This window comes from Haliaeetus leucocephalus, unplaced genomic scaffold, assembly GCF_000737465.1.
Source record: "Haliaeetus leucocephalus isolate CR32 unplaced genomic scaffold, Haliaeetus_leucocephalus-4.0 Scaffold808, whole genome shotgun sequence".
Lineage (NCBI taxonomy): Eukaryota > Metazoa > Chordata > Aves > Accipitriformes > Accipitridae > Haliaeetus > Haliaeetus leucocephalus.
In genome coordinates, this window is record NW_010973244.1 from 2,420,157 (window position 1) to 2,435,795 (window position 15,639).

At 42.9% G+C, this 15,639-nt stretch overlaps 1 protein-coding gene across 5 annotated transcripts in view; it reads right to left on the minus strand.

Annotated features, from left to right (window-relative positions):
* Positions 1 to 15,595, minus strand: part of LOC104840671 (chromosome unknown open reading frame, human C7orf25) — a 36,147-nt gene extending 20,552 nt beyond the window's left edge. The window contains exons 1-3 of one of the 5 annotated variants that reach the window (XM_010581793.1): positions 15,518 to 15,595; positions 12,091 to 13,371; positions 8,189 to 8,272 (exon numbers count right to left, since the gene is read on the minus strand). In XM_010581793.1, coding sequence (XP_010580095.1) covers positions 8,239 to 8,272; positions 12,091 to 13,355 — 1,299 coding nt within the window. In that variant the 5' untranslated portion in view covers positions 13,356 to 13,371; positions 15,518 to 15,595 and the 3' untranslated portion in view covers positions 8,189 to 8,238. Of the gene's footprint in view, positions 1 to 8,188; positions 8,273 to 11,806; positions 13,372 to 14,682; positions 14,974 to 15,315; positions 15,405 to 15,517 lie in introns of those variants that run through there. The other 4 variants (XM_010581791.1, XM_010581792.1, XM_010581794.1 and 1 more) reach the window with 4 other exon arrangements.
* Between the last annotated feature and the right edge of the window lie 44 nt (positions 15,596 to 15,639).

Here is a 15,639-nt window from a genome sequence, read left to right on the forward strand (position 1 = left end):
ATTTCTGGGAAAAAAAGTGGCTGGGTCTCAAGTAGTGCTGAAAGTCTGGCCTGAATCACAAAACATTATTTTAAACAGTTATATTTAGAGCTTCTGATATGTAACTCAGCCTATCCTTATCCATACACAAAAGATCCCGACTTCAATTTTTTTTCCCAGATTCTCCAGAAAAGGCCAAGATTTGCCTTATTGACAAACCAAAACAAACAAAAAAATTAGCTCCATGAAGCTTGCTGGAACGTTAAGCACTAAGTGCAGTCCACAAAACTCTTCTTCTTCCTGTGGAATTTGACTCTGAAGAAACAGAATCTTTGACTTTCCTTTTCTCCCAAGCTAATCTCCATGAAAAAGATGAAAACTCTTTGCAAAATACAAATAAAGTACCTGAAGAGACACTACCACAGATCCTTTTCCCAAAACATAAATAGTTATATCTGACACAAGACGCCCTAGGGCACTTACAACCCTCAGCTCACAAGAAAAGAATGAAATAGTCTTAGCATCCTTCATCTTTCCAGAAAATCTGGTCCTTGCTGCTAACAAAAAAACAGCTGTTTTTTAAAACAGTAGTTTCTGTCTCATGTTGTGCAATCTAAACTCACAAGTCTTTAGCACTGAGTCTACTTCTGTAAATTAAACAATTTCCCAAATGACCTCCTTTGGTAAGATGGCAAAACTAAAAACTATTCTGCCACACCTTAAAGAAAAAAACACAACAAAATACAACAGTATAAAAATTTGCTTATTGTTCAAACAGCAATGAAAATAACCAGCTACATTTTGTTTTAAGCATTCTGAAGCTGTTTCGGATACCCAAATTAGGATCAACATCTTCCCCTCCTACAGTAGTCCAACAAAGGATACTAGTCAATATGTTTAACATAACCCTGTCCAAGGATCCACCCAGCCTCGTGCCCTGTTTGCAAAGGTGGCCATAAGCTGATGCCCAGAGAAAAGTAAGAATCTAGAAGTCGTCTTTATATTATATACACATAAACACATGTAATGTCAGCCTCCAACTAATACTCTCTCACTTTCCAGCTATTTATGAAGGTTACCAAAAGCCAGGCTTGACAGTGGTACCCAATGGGAGGACGAGAGACAACACGCATAACTTGAAACAAGGGAAGTTCAGACTAAATATAAGGAAACACTTTTTCACCATGAGGACTGTCAAGCATTGGAGCAGGTTGCCCAGAGAGGTTGTGCAGGCTCTGTCCCTGGAAACTTTCAAAACCAGACTGAATAAAGCTCTGAGTAAACTGGTATGAGCTACATGACCCTGCTTTCAGCAGGATATTGGACTAGAGACCTCCCGAGATTCCTTCCAAGCTGAATTATCCTATGATCCTATTTTTCATCTGAGAACCTCCTGGGCTGGACGTTTCTTCCATGTATTTAGGTACCCTTAGTTTTACTTTTATATGCAGCCTTCTCTTGAGCCTGTGTAAACTTCTGACTTGTTCCTCCACCATTTGACAAACAATGTCCCTTGCTTTGATCCTAGCTCCACTGAGCTTCATTTCATGACCCCGGCTTGCTTTTAGGTGAAAGAAATATAAAAAACATCAGCTGGGGAAGAAAAGAAATACATATTTAAAATGATTTTTAATTTATTAAGTTAAATAGTATCATTTATTCACAATATTCTCAGGATATGAAAACCCTTTTAGTAAATACCATGCACTACATTTCCCAATTTGGAGGTGAGGGGGAAGGGAGGCTACATATCACAACCTGCTTCAGTTACCATTACTTGCTGTCAAAATCTCTTAGCACTGTGCTTGCCTGCACAGCACACCTTTGGAATACTTGCATTGGATTGATAAAATGCAAAATAAGTTTTCACCTCCAGCCACTGCACAGGCACAGAAGTGTAAGAAAGAAGAATTGCTTGTCTCACACCTACTGGAGTTCCAGGTGCCAGTCTCAGCCTCAATCAAGGCACCCGGACCGAAAGGGTACAGAGAATGAGCGAAGTTGTCCCTCCACAGAGATGGTGTAAGACAGTATCATCACATCCTATGCTAGTACAGGGATTAGCAAACAGTTTCGGTCACTATCAGGTTTCTATCAGATATGCTTCAAAACTCTAATTCAACTAAGGCAGAGTTCACTTTTGTTCTCCTGACTAAAGATGCTCTGTGGATACTTGCACAGCTTTCCATCTTCTGCACATGAGTGAGCCGAACATAGTTGTATGAACGGTTTGTACAACTGTGCCTGGTATGCTGTAACCTTCTGCATTTTAACAGTGAGACCAAACATTTTCCACCACCCCACAGAGGAAGGTGGTGACCCATCTCCATAGTATTAAAGTCATATTTGCTTCTCCCTAGGAGTCCAATATCAATACATAATCTGGACAATGGAGACTCAAGAGATCACAAGGCTAAGAGGAACCACTGGATAATCATACCTAGGGGTTTTTTTTTAATCCATCAGGTTTTTATATACCCCTCAGTCTCCTCATAGTAAGTCCAGTGATAAGTTCCTAAATTGTTAATTTTGTTTTGGCATCAAGCCACAGTCTATGGTTAAGCCTCTGTTCATGCCATTAATGACTGCTTTAGGAGCTAGCATTCCACACACCCACCCATGAAACTACAAACCGTAAGTCACTCCTGTATCATTCTTTTTGATAAAATTAACAGATTGAGCACCTGAAAGGATTCCTCCCTTCATAGGGAGGGATTTTTTCCAGCAACAAACATTTATGGTTTATTTCTTCACCCTCTCTAACTTGGTTATATTCTATAATGGATGTTAATATTTGGACTGAGGGCCATGTTCAGGAATTTGGGGAAAGAAACAGTTGGAGAAAGACCGTTTTCCAGGATACAGCCTCCATTGCTTAAGTATGGCTTTTATTCCTTTATCTGTACACATAAATTGCCTTGTTGTCCAAGGCCTATTAAAAAAAGTGTAGCTAAATGCAGTAAACCTGTAACACACCTCTGTCCTCACCATTATTTATTTTTCAGGAATCTCATCTCATTTGTTGATTCTTTCAGCAATGTTAACTGTATTTACTTTCAGGTCACTGAAGATGTTGAATAGTGACGGGCTCTGTACCAATTAAAAACAAAACAAAACAAAACCCAAACAAAACCCCAAACAGCAAGAACTCCTACTCAAATTTTATCCCTTGCTTACTACTTTTTGAGATTTCTCCTTAACAACTCTTAACAGTATGACTGGCAGCAGTGAAAAACCAGTGAATGTAACACTGTCTCCAGACAAACAACTAACCTGCAACCTTGCCTTAAAATGCTTAAATTCACTGCTTCCAATTTGTTAGAAACAGTAACAATGAAACATGCAGAAGAGATCTGGGAAGAGCAAGATGGGCAACTCTGCTCAGTGAGCCTCATGAGGAGGGAAGATAAATACTTTTGAAACAAATTTGAGATCCACTGAGAGAGTAACATGAAAATTCCTCTTTCCTTGTACAGTAATAACTCAGTAGGAGTAACAGAATCTGCAGCATGTTTGTTTGCTCTTCCTTCACAAACAGCAGGTTCACCACCTCATAAAAACAACTGTGTGTTAGAAAAACATTTTCAAGAATGAAAAACAAGAGCTCTTAGTCTATACTGAGGAACCTTGCTCATTGTAGATAGTTATCTGCAGATTTCTGGCCTGTGCATCATGCTGTTACCTCTTATAGGTGAGTCAGCGACAAACTCTTTCATTCACATTTGAAAAAAGATGTTACACATCAACCTTCAGTTGAAACTAGTAACACGGGAGAAATCTGCTGCAGTAGCCATGTATCTGTAGGTGTTCATGGGCATCAGCTTTTCTTTTTCGCTTCAAGAAAAAAAATAAAATCCTTCTGTTGCACCATAAAAAGCTTGATTAGAAGAATAATGCCTCAGGCAAACCCTAGAGGTAGAAGCAACTTGAAAGAAACACTGTACTGAAAAACTAAGTTGATGCAATATTAAACAAGTGAAATCAGGGAAATGGGGGGGGGGGGAACTTTAGAGACCCAGGTTCTGAATTCCTTTACGTTGATTTGACATTAACCTAATTCTGCTAATTATTGCAGATCTGCTAGTTATAGCAATTACACCACTTGCTCATATGAATGGAATATACAGAACCAGGCCCACAGTTCTCTATCTGCATCACAGAGAGTTGGACACACAGACCTGAGGTCCACTGCTCCCCCGGCAGACCCCAAAACATAACTAACCTAGTTACATTTGCCACAACTTCCATGTGTCTTGCCATGACCCACTTCCCTGGTTAGTGGTGAGCGGTGATGGGAAAGGTTATGGGGAACCACATCCACACAAACAGAGCATCTTTTCTGCACCTGAAATGGCCCTTGGAACAACAACTGATGATTGTTGCTGATTAAACCATACAAAGGAGCTCGCCCCTCTCTGGAGATTTGTCTGGTTCCATCCAAACCTTTCAAACGCATCACTTTGGGGCTGAGATGCTGCCTGAGACACCACAGGCTAGATATACGCATGCACAAACACACAAGTTTTCAACAATGAAAAAGGAAGGCTTCCCAAGGAAATGCTCATCCAGCCTTGACCAAAACAGTTCTTTCAGATTGTTATTATTTCCTTACAACACAGAAGCCACCTGCATATTTTTTAGTCACACCTCACCTTTCACCTCTTACTGTAAGGCACACTCAATTTGTCAAGTGTCATATCAAAGGATTTTTGAAGATCCTTATTCAAAATCAGCAGGATCAATTGCCTTGAGAAACCAGCATTGCCAGAGGCATGCAATGACACCACTATCAATGCTACTGCAGGCTGGGGCCACCACTGCCCCACCTCTCTGCCCCCAATGTCCTTTACTGCTTGCAGCAAAGGCTATCTCACCCTGTAGCAAGGGGCAGGAACTGACTGATTACAGTCCCTGACAGGTCCTAAATTCATTTTGAGAATGTAATTTGGATATTGTTTTTGCAACCTGTTATTTTCAGGCAGATGCCAAAGCACCCAGAGGTATGAGCTTGCCTTTAAATACCCAGGGCTTTCTGTCTGCTACATATTTCAAGTTTCAGTCCAAACACTCATGCTTAACGTGGCATTTGGGTCACCATGCTGAAAAAGATGACAATTCTTTCAGCACTGCTGGCTCTGATTCTGGTCGATCTGCTAAAGGCACAAGGTAAGTCAAAAACACTGACATATCAATCTTTGTCAATTTGAAGTAAGATTCATGTTCCCAACTGTATTTATTCCTAGATTTTTTCCCCTCCTCAAACTCCTACTTGAGCTCTCTGACCCATATAAAGCAACTATGTACATGTTTAGATACCTCTAGAAGTAACTTGGCTTTTCAAACCATCCTCCTCATCCATGTAAAATCCTTTAATTCTGTTCGTAGGTACCCTTGTTACCCCTGTGCTTGAGGCAATGACTGTTGAGCAAAGCAAAGATCCCAGCGTGCAGCCAAGCACAGAGCTCCACCTGGACTACAGCAGAGACCCATACAAGGAGGAAGGCACAGAGCAAGTTGGGAACGCTGGAGTGCAAGAAGGCGAACAGGCCACTTGGGAGCTGAGTGGAGAGTCAAGTGCTGAATCCACCCCTAAGCCGAGTGTGGAGCCAAGCAAAGAAACAACCCAGGAGTCAACCACTGAAATATCTGGTAAGACCCATTTTGTCTTTGATTGTCCATGTTATTGTTATCTCAGTTTTGTTACTCCAGTGCTCCTACCTTTCCTGCACTAATGGGGCAAGACATAAAAAATACTGCTTTTCCTTGTAGTCTATTTCTGGCAGGGTATCTGGCATGCCAGAGATCTAGCCACCTTCTGCTCCTCTCCTCCTTCCAAAAACATAAATAAGAAATAAATATACTCCTTAAGATGAATTGTGTTATTATGGATGAGTGCAATTTACAGATGTATGTGAAGTAAGGAGGTCACAACTCCCCTCTCCTTCAAAGAGGTTTCTCTTGTGGATTTAGTTAATGCTGGCTTATAATGTGCATTCTTAATGTGGAAAAAAACCCACAAAAACCCAAACCAGATTTATATGGTGGAGTTTCATTGTTATGAAGGCCTGTGGTCTGCCTGAGTGATGTTTCACTCTGGTGCACCTCATCTCTGTAAAGATAGGCCAAATTATCCCCTACAGAAAAAAAACCTGAAGAGGAGTCAGAAATTCAGGGACTGCAAACCAGCAGAGGGTCTGTTGTATCATGCATTCACATGGAGCTTTCACCTGCAAGGTTGTGATGCACCACCCAGACATCTCATCTTAAACAGTGTTACACTTGAAGACTGTCCCTTAGAGCTATCAGCAGCTTCTCCAGAGCTCACAGCAGGGCACAGTGCATGGAAAGGGATACACCAAAGAACTACTTTTCCCCCATCCTCACCAATTCCTGCCATGCTTCTAGTCTGGCTAGCAACACAATCTGACACTGACTTAACCTTCCATATTCCTTTACACTTGTTCACATCAGCTGCCTCATTTTCTGAGAGTGTTTTCCCTTGAAAACATTTCCTTTGAAACTTTTGTGCTTTGTTTCTCCCACTTATTTCAATAGCATGTAGGACTATGTCTGGGCTAGGAAAACTGGGAATTATAATATCACGTCCAGTGTGGTTTCAGAAAATGGAGCAACCCCTGATTATTAGTCAGCACTATCACCACCAACGTAACTACGAAGTGATATGGTAGAATTTCCTGAGCTTGCTGTAAACTATCAGCTTCACTACTATTACCACCAAGGCAGCGTTGAGACCTCAGATGCTTCAGTAAATGCATGTGATGAACCTCAGCAAAAAAATACTATCAAGCACTCATGCTACTCGCTCCTCTAGCCCCTGGATTTTGGTACCTACACTGCAGTGTAAACTTCTGCACCCTGTATCTCCATGTTTCTCATTACCACAGCGAGCTGCCCTATCATGCACTCAGCCCCATTAATGAATAAAGGGACACAATATCATTATAAGATGTTGCTAATTCTTCTAGTTTTCTTTTGTTTGGGTTTTTTTGTTGGTTTTGTTGTTTTGGTTGGGGGGGTGGTTTTGGTGTGGGGGTTTTGGGGGCGGGGTGTTTGGTTTTTTTGGTTGGTTGGTTTGGTTTTTTGTTTGTGTTTTTGGGGGATTTTTTGGGTTTTTTTTGTTTTGTTTTTTTTTTTTTTTAAGAGAGCAATGTCTTACATAAGACATTATAAGCGAGGATCTTTTCAATGGCCAGAAGGATCTTCTGAACAATGAAGGCTTGGGGAGGGTTTTCTTTTCGGTTTGCTTGTTCTTTACAATAGTTTATGTGGGAACAACCTTAATCTCCATAGTGTTCACAGGAAAAGATTTGCAAAGCCCCAAAGTTGCAACTACAAGCAGTTCTGTCACTCAGTGTAGTAGTTTTACATTCATTCTCTTTGTTTTTACTCTAGAATAAACTGCAACATTAAATCTTGATGGAAAAGCAACAGCCACACATACCTACAGAGTTGATTTCACCACAAAAGAACACACACACAACACCTGCAGCAAGCTGGATGGCGGAGCAGTTTCTAAAGCTACAGCTTGCAGGAAAACTGTAACCATAGCCTTCAGTTCAAGAGCCCCATCTAATTCTCTCTTGCTTTACCAGGTTAATTAGATAATAGGTGACCTCTGCTGTTTTGTTTGCCTAATAACCTGAATAAAGAATGTCATTGCAACTACATGCTTTGTCATTACTGTAAATACTTTCCTTGCTCCACTTTAACAAAAAAGATTTTAGGGTGTTTTTTTCTAGGTCTCCTCTCAAACTTAATTCAAACAACTGATGCTTGTGTTCTCTTGTTTCGTTACTGTTGCAACCAAGCCTATGTTCAGTTTTCAGGAACTAGGAACAGGGTTGTGAAACTATTTTCAGACAGGCTCCAGAAGACTTCAGCAGACTGCTTTAAGTCTACTGAAGGCATCATCAGAGTGGAACAGTTTGAAACACAAACCACTATTTAGCCCATTTAACCTACCAAAGAATAACACTTTTACACAGCTGTGGCTGCAACATGCAAAACTACCCGAGTGTTTTCATGGCTTGCAGGTATAATGACAAACAAGTCATTCACCTGAAAATTTTTGTCAGCCAGAACAACTGAAAGTAAAGAACATACACAGCTGTGTCCAAAAATAAGTTTGCTTTTGACAAAACTGTAGAAGACAAATCAGAAATGTGAATGTATTAACAACATAACTTACCTACTTTTTTCTCATATAATATCCAAATGCTTTGTACTGCCTAGCATCAATCACAGCATTCCTTGTTTGGTATTCATTTGTGCACTGTTGGAGCACAGACGACAGACTGATTGCTTCACAGAACAGAGATGCTGGCTCTCCTCAGAGACTATGGAGCCATACAGAAATAATGTAAAATAAATTAAAAGTGCCAGAAGAACAAGGTTCTCCAAAACAGTTTAGGAATCCATCTTTGCCAAGGAACTTAACGCTGAAACATTTAGTGAAAAAAATAACCAAACACAATCCATTGCAGCAAGTGAGATTTCTCCATATCCTCAAGTGCCTGGTGCAGTGTAGACAAAGCAGCGTGATATTGGAAGAAAGGATAAGCAGTCTTGGATTTCCATTTTTTTCAACTTAATTTCAAACATAATTTGGTATCTTCTAACTACTCATTTGTAAAGTCATAAATAAGGGAATTCCAACATCTAATCCCCCATTTGTAAAATTAAGTAGAAGCTATCTAAACACACTAAACCAGAACACTGCTTTATATATGTAGATCACCAATATCTTGGAAGGCAATACAAAAGCCACGAAATATTACAATCAAAACACATTTTGGTTCCAAGGCAGCATTCAGTTTCAGGTTTCATCTTATAAAGCAATTCTTACAGTCTGCCAGCATTGCACTTCTGTTTGACCAATAAGCCAAAAAAACACTGAAGGCAAAAACAGCTTTAAAAAGCTTCAAAACACCAAAAAACCCTCCAGAACACCCACATTCTGAGCTTTTTACTGCACCATGCAACAAGGAGACACAAAACAACAATAAACCCCCCTCAAGTCACACAGTGGCGCGCAGACAATTTCTGGAATCTCTTATTCCTAAAATATTGCTCATATGTTTGTTAAAAATTGGTAAGAGAAAGAAAATTGATTCAATAACTACTGTGTTGGGCAAATATGACTGGTAATGAAGAATATCACCACACGATGGCTCCAGATACAGAGGCTTTTAAACGGAGTTGCATTTAGTGTTTTGTAGTGAGAGTTTTCTATGAACAAGTCAGCTAGCGCTGCAGCAGCAGGAGTGAAGAAATACAGCAAACAGAGCTCACCGACTTGTAATCTAGGCAATACAGAGGTTACTTGCTTTTCACTACTTTCTCTGAGTCACCTACCATGTAAGAATGCAGGTCACTGCCGTCCCTACTGTGGTTTGGAAAAACCTCTTTAGAGGGTGCCCAAGAGGATATTCAAGAGTACTGAATGGGATAGAGCAAGGAAAATGATGGAAACCCACTTCTTAGACTCACAACAAGAAGCAGAATGAAGCAGCTCTCCCATTTACTCATTCAAAACCTTCATCAGGATAGAAAGGCTGCAAGCAAATTAAAAGTAACTTAAATACAAAGGATTAGTTCTTAAAAGGCCCTAAAAATTACCATGCATAAGTGCAAAGTTACCATGCACTTAGTTTTAAGTATATCCCGTAACTTTGTAAAACAGATTAATCAGTGATAAATAGTAAGCTGTCTGTTGGAATCTCAGCTTTATAAAGCCAAGTTGCAAACAAAAAGAACCCCTCTCTCCCAGGTTATTTGTTTGTAAATTATTCACTAGGAGTTTTCTTGTACCTTCTTTCAGGACTTCTGATACCAAACAGAAATAGAGTTTTGAGACACACAGTTCATTCTTATTCTCCACAGATGGCCTCTCTCACCTCTGCTCCCACACCTACGGCAGAGGAAAGACATCACACAGGTGTCCAGAATAAGAGCTCTCGGGGCAGAAATGAAAGGCATGTTTCCTTCCAGCTGTTTATAGCACTGTAACATTTCACAAACACCCATGATCATGCTCTGGTCAATCCACCATACCATGATAAACCACCATCTCCCTAAGCTCCTGTATGGTGAAGCTGGGACTGTTAACTACTAAGGCAGACTGGCATTTCTGCAGCACAGCCAACATATTATTTATATAGTTTCATTGCATTGGTCCTCCTTTCCCTTCAGAAGAACTTTCAGGGAAAATAATGGCTACAGTGGGGGATGTATCCTGCCACGAGGTTTCCTTACACCGTGTTAGGCTGTAGGAACAAGCTAGATGTTTTGTTAGAACAACTCACAAAGGGAGACCTGTGAAACTAGCAGGTAGAAGACTGGATGCTGAAGCAGCAAAACCCAAAATCCAGTTCCACCTATCTTAACTAAACCCCATGAACTACCTCAGTGACCAGCAGAAACGAGGGGCAGGTGGAGAGCAGACTGCCCTCTGCGTTCTTAAAAGTTACAGGTAAAGATACACAGCATGTAGATATCGGCGACAACTCCTAAAAGGTTACTCTACAGGCATAGTAAGAACAGAGCAGAGCAAGAGTCATACTGACAATAAGTACACTTTTGCTCCTCAGAGTTAAGCTTACTCAGCTGGAGGAGACATGCAGAGTAGTTTTGCTGGCATGCCAGTATCTTTATACCAGCACTGGAGTATACCAGAGTACCAGAGACAGAAAGAAACAGGTAGAGACTATGGCTAAGGGCAGCATTGCAGCTCCTTTGTACCGTAGGAAGAAATTTAGAGTGGAGTAGCAAGAAGCAAGGGAATGTTCTTTGTCTGAACTATATATAAACTGCATAATAATGCTATCTTGTTGAACAACAACGGATAAAATACTCTGTGGGTATCTCTTTCACTGACTTGATAAAATGTATAGCTCAGGGCCAAAAGGTTCATTCTGACATCTCAAAATTTTCCACTAGGAACCTGCTGCAAATTAATACCAAACAGCAAGTGCTGTCATTACAGCATACAGAAAAACATTAGGAAAACTTCTATACCAGCAACTCTCTCCTGGTGGTCCGGGGGGGGGATTGTTTTTTATTCTACCCTTTGAGTAAGACCAGCAATTACAACACCAGTGAAAAAGCCTCTCTCTACTATAGGGCAAAATAGCATTTAACAACAAACCCCACAAACCTACTTCTCCACCACACCAACACTAAAGGAACTCAGTGAGGCTTTGTTTCAGGTAATGCACAAGAAACAGAGCCAAATTCAAGTTCACCACAAGTACTCAGCAGACAGCTTGCTAGTACCAAAACCTACCTGGGTGCAGGTTCAGTTTAGGAGGATTCTGTAATCTGAAGCCTCAAGCTGGGTTTTGCACACAGCAAGACTTTGCACTTGGGCAAAGGCTGAGAGAAAAGGGAAGCAGATTTGCCTCCTTGTTCTGCTACCACTGGCTGTCCAGTTTGGCCCAAGAGTCACAACATATTAGTGCCAATAAACTCCAATTTCAACTGATTTTTTTTCTGGGAATTTTAAAGCTGTTGCCCAATTCAGTCTAACATGGTATACATAGAGGGGTTCCTTCCAGTAAAAGGAGGAAGGCTTAAGTTGGTTTCTATTCATGGCTACTCGTCATGTCTGCAGGAAACAGCATTCACACAAAAAGGCACAGGTCTCTACACAAGGTACCACTGAATCCACAAAGAATTCAGTTGAACAGGATAGGTGAAAGAAAGATTTAAGTTCCCCAGAAGTCAAGCCTGAAGTCCATCTAACGTGCTGAATTTAATCTCTCTGAAAAGGAAAAAAATGACATGGGCACAAAGGTAACTGTGCTTTAACTGAACTTTTTAATAGGGATGGATACAATTAATATACTGTACACCAGTTAACAATTATTACTGAAATCTTATTACCTTAGTGAATAAATTAATGGTCAGCTGACCAAAGAAAGCAAGAACTGAGTAAAGATATTGCAAATGCCTTGAGGAACCCTTCCGCTGCTACAGTTACTGTTTTCACTGATACACACCCAAAAATGTATTATGACACCTCTTATTTCTCCAAACACCTCCACTGCAGCACCTGCAATATTTCAATGACTAACTCATTAAATGACTTACAGTCCATTATCAGTTGGGCAGCTCTTTGGTAAAGGTGTGGCAACAGATTCTTTGCTTTCTGTCAATGCTCGCGGCTGATGGACAAAAACACTGAACTTGACACCTTGGTTAGCCGCTGCCCTCACAAAACCACTATTTGCAGTCATGGTAATGGCTTTTAAAGTGTCTCCTGTCCCAAAAATGGTTAGAGAACGGCTGTTGATTTTTGAACTAGCCACTAGTCCTAAGGCACGGTCAGATGGCTGATCTGGCACCACATTAATTCTTTTAACAAGCAACGCAGCGCGCTCTTTCTCCCCAGGTCCTCCCAGCGTTTCCAAGATGGACTGAAAATCTCTGATAGCGGATTCACAGGCAAAGAGCTCTTTCCCCTCCATGAAATTCTCCAGCTGAGGCAAGACTCTCTCCCTCCTTTCTTGAGCTGCTTGCTCTGTTAGCACTTTTTCTTTGAAGATGAAGTAGCAGCCACCATAGCTCAGAGCAGAGACATAGGTTATTAAGGTAGTGATGTCCAAGTTAACCCTATTGCACACGTTTACTTTGATCTGGGTAGGAAAAGCAATCCTGGCCACTAAATTCTCCCGGTCTACTCTGGTCACCTGCAGGAGTTCAGGGCCTTCGTCATCTGATTCACTGGCACTAAGATGCTGGTTTTCTGTAGATGGCTCCACCAGTGAGTTCACAGCCACAATGTCTCCTCGCACAGATATTCCCATCTCCTTGAGTCTCTCTGCCATAGGACTGGACACGCTGTTGTAGAATGCAAAGATTATGTGGGGATTGCTGTACTCCACTGGCTGCTGACGGCTTGCTTGCAGGAAGTCCTCTGCCTGCTCAATGATGCTTTTGTCACCATACTGGCCTCTCCCCAGCCAGATGTTATGCAGGGCCTCAGCCTTCCGACCGATGGCCTTCACCCATGTGTGACCTCCGTTTGCAACTACATCTACCACCAGCGTCTGTTTGTCTCCAAACCTGTCCTCATAAGCAAAGACTCGGAGGACACTGACGACATCCTCCAGGTTCTCTGCTGACTGAATAATGGCTTGGAGATGGGTAAGGTTTGTACTCTGCAGATGGGATTCTTTTATGGCCACCTTCCCTGCCTCCACCTTGTGTAAGAAGTTCAGCTCAGCCTTCAGTTTGCCACATAGTTTTGCCCCACCTTCTATTCTCCTTTTCTGGGACTTGGAAAGGGCTTCTGCTCTCTTGATCAATTCTTTGGCAACAGCAATTCTTTCACAAAGCAGCGACTGCACAGACATGTTGGAAACATTATTCCTACCAAGTGAAAGCAAAAGAGAATATTGTTATTGTATGGTCAAGAATAAAGACAGTCAAAAGAGGTCTTTGCAGCAGTATACCCTGGAGCTTTCCAATAGACTTAGTGCAACAGCAACTGGAATTGTAAAGCGCAAGCATCAAGAACCTGAGCGCAAGTCCCACCAAAGAGTTCAATCCCTTTTCTTCATTTCTGGTGATCCAACCTACAGCCTCAGAAGATCTCCGTTCTCAGCAAGGGAGAACGGCAGCATTCAAGTCTCCACACACACCTTCCAAGTTTGTGGTTCCCCCCCGACACGCGAGTCCTTCACTGAACTAGCCACTTAGAGAGATCTCAGCTCTCACAACTCATTTGCAAAAGTTGTCATCCAGAGCAAAATTAAAGATCTTTTTAATGCCATAACCAGATCTTCCCTCTCTCTCTCTCACCACAGTTACCATTAAAATATAAAAGCTACCCACCACACTTACAGACATACATAAAAACTATGAAATCTGGCTCCCAGCAAGTATTTTAACACAGCATAGAGAAAGCTCATTGTATTTTACAATTAAGAGTAGCACAGCTCTGTTCTCTCCAGCTTCCAACTTACACTGCACAACTCCATGAATGAGGCCCTAACAACCCCCAGCAAAGTTTCAACACTACACAGCATCATGACAGACTACAATTCGTAATTCTAGAGCCAAGATGTGGAAACCTCTATGTCTTCTAGTTCTACTAGAGATTTACAGTGTTGCATCTGGTAAGTGTATTCTTTTGCCTCCATATTACGTTAGTATGTCTTCCTGAGCAAAGTATGACAGGAATTACTTAACTGAACGTGGGCTGGCTTTGATAAATGTAGGATTCAATACCACAGCAAAGAATACCATTTTTTATGACATGCAGTAAATAGCCACTATGAATAGTGAAATTAATTCATTTTGACTCCCAACTACATGTATAAACACATGCTCCTGTAATTCTTACCTAAGCTGCATATTGAAGGAAACTGGTATTAAAGGGCAAGACAAATGCAGCTTCAGCTGAAAAATGAACAACAGCATACTGCCTGGGTCCTAGAACAACTGGCTCTGCCAGTGCAGCTGTGCAGCTTGGCTTCAAACAGTTAAGTCACCCTTGCATTATGCACAAGTTCAAATACAGTCAGCATTAACCGCTACTGGTCCAGTCAATACCCAACACCACCAAAATCTCCCCCCCTTCTTCTCAACCAAAAAGCCTAATGTCTTCCAGCACGACCTACTGACTCTCTTCACGGTCAGAGGCCAGTGAAATCAGTCCTTCCCCCACCAAGTCCTCACCATTGCCACAAGCTTATTCTTGTATGTAAAGCAAGAGTAACACCCCCCAGTTACTCTTTGGCACCTCTCACCACAGCAGCTTCAACTTCTACAAACATAAAAAGGCTTCAAGACAAAGCTTACTTCAAGTTTTTCAGTGAAAGTAAGCCTGTAAACTCAACCACTTTTTCAGCACAACAACCGCGACGCGGCCTCACTATCAACCACAAGGCCTCCAGAAGAAAAAGTTCTCCTTAAAATGAGGTAGGAAGGAAAAGTAAAACCCTTCACACGTTTAACGTTTGCTGTCAAAATGAGGGCCGGCAGGCCGCCCGCTGAGGCGGAGGCCTCAGCCCTCCGCGCGCGCGCAGAGAGGTCCCGCGGCGACAGCCATCCCCACGCCCGCGAGACACGCCCGCCATTTGAGGGCGCCCCCCGGGCCGCGCGGGGCCCGCCCCGCAGCCCGCCTCCTCGGCCTCCCACCCTCAGCAGCCGCGCACCGGCGTCGCTTTACCCCTTTCCCTTCCTTCCTTCCCTTCCCTTCCCTTCCCTTCCCTTCCCTTCCCTCCCCTCAGGGCCCGCGTCCGCCCTCGGCGGGGAGCGGCGGAAACGGCCGCTTCTGCCGCCCCCGGCCCGGCCCGGCCCGGCTCTCACGTGAGAGCGGCGCCGGGAAGGTCGCGGCGCCATCTTGGGTGAGGGCAGGGTGCCCCCGGCGGTTGTCCGCAGCCCCTCTCGGCGGCGGACCCCGGGGCCGGCCCCGGCCGCACCCTCCTTGACTCGCCGTCACCCGGCACACCTTCCCCGGCAGGGCGGGCGGCGGGACCCGGGCGGCCGCGGAACGCGGGCTCCTGCCCACCTTTGCCCCCCGGTCACTATCGGGACGCGACGAGCCCGAGCCCGAGTCCGAGCCCGGGCTCGCCTCGCCTCTCCGGGCGCTCCCAGGCGCCGCTCCCTCCCCCGCCACCGCCTTCCCCCGCA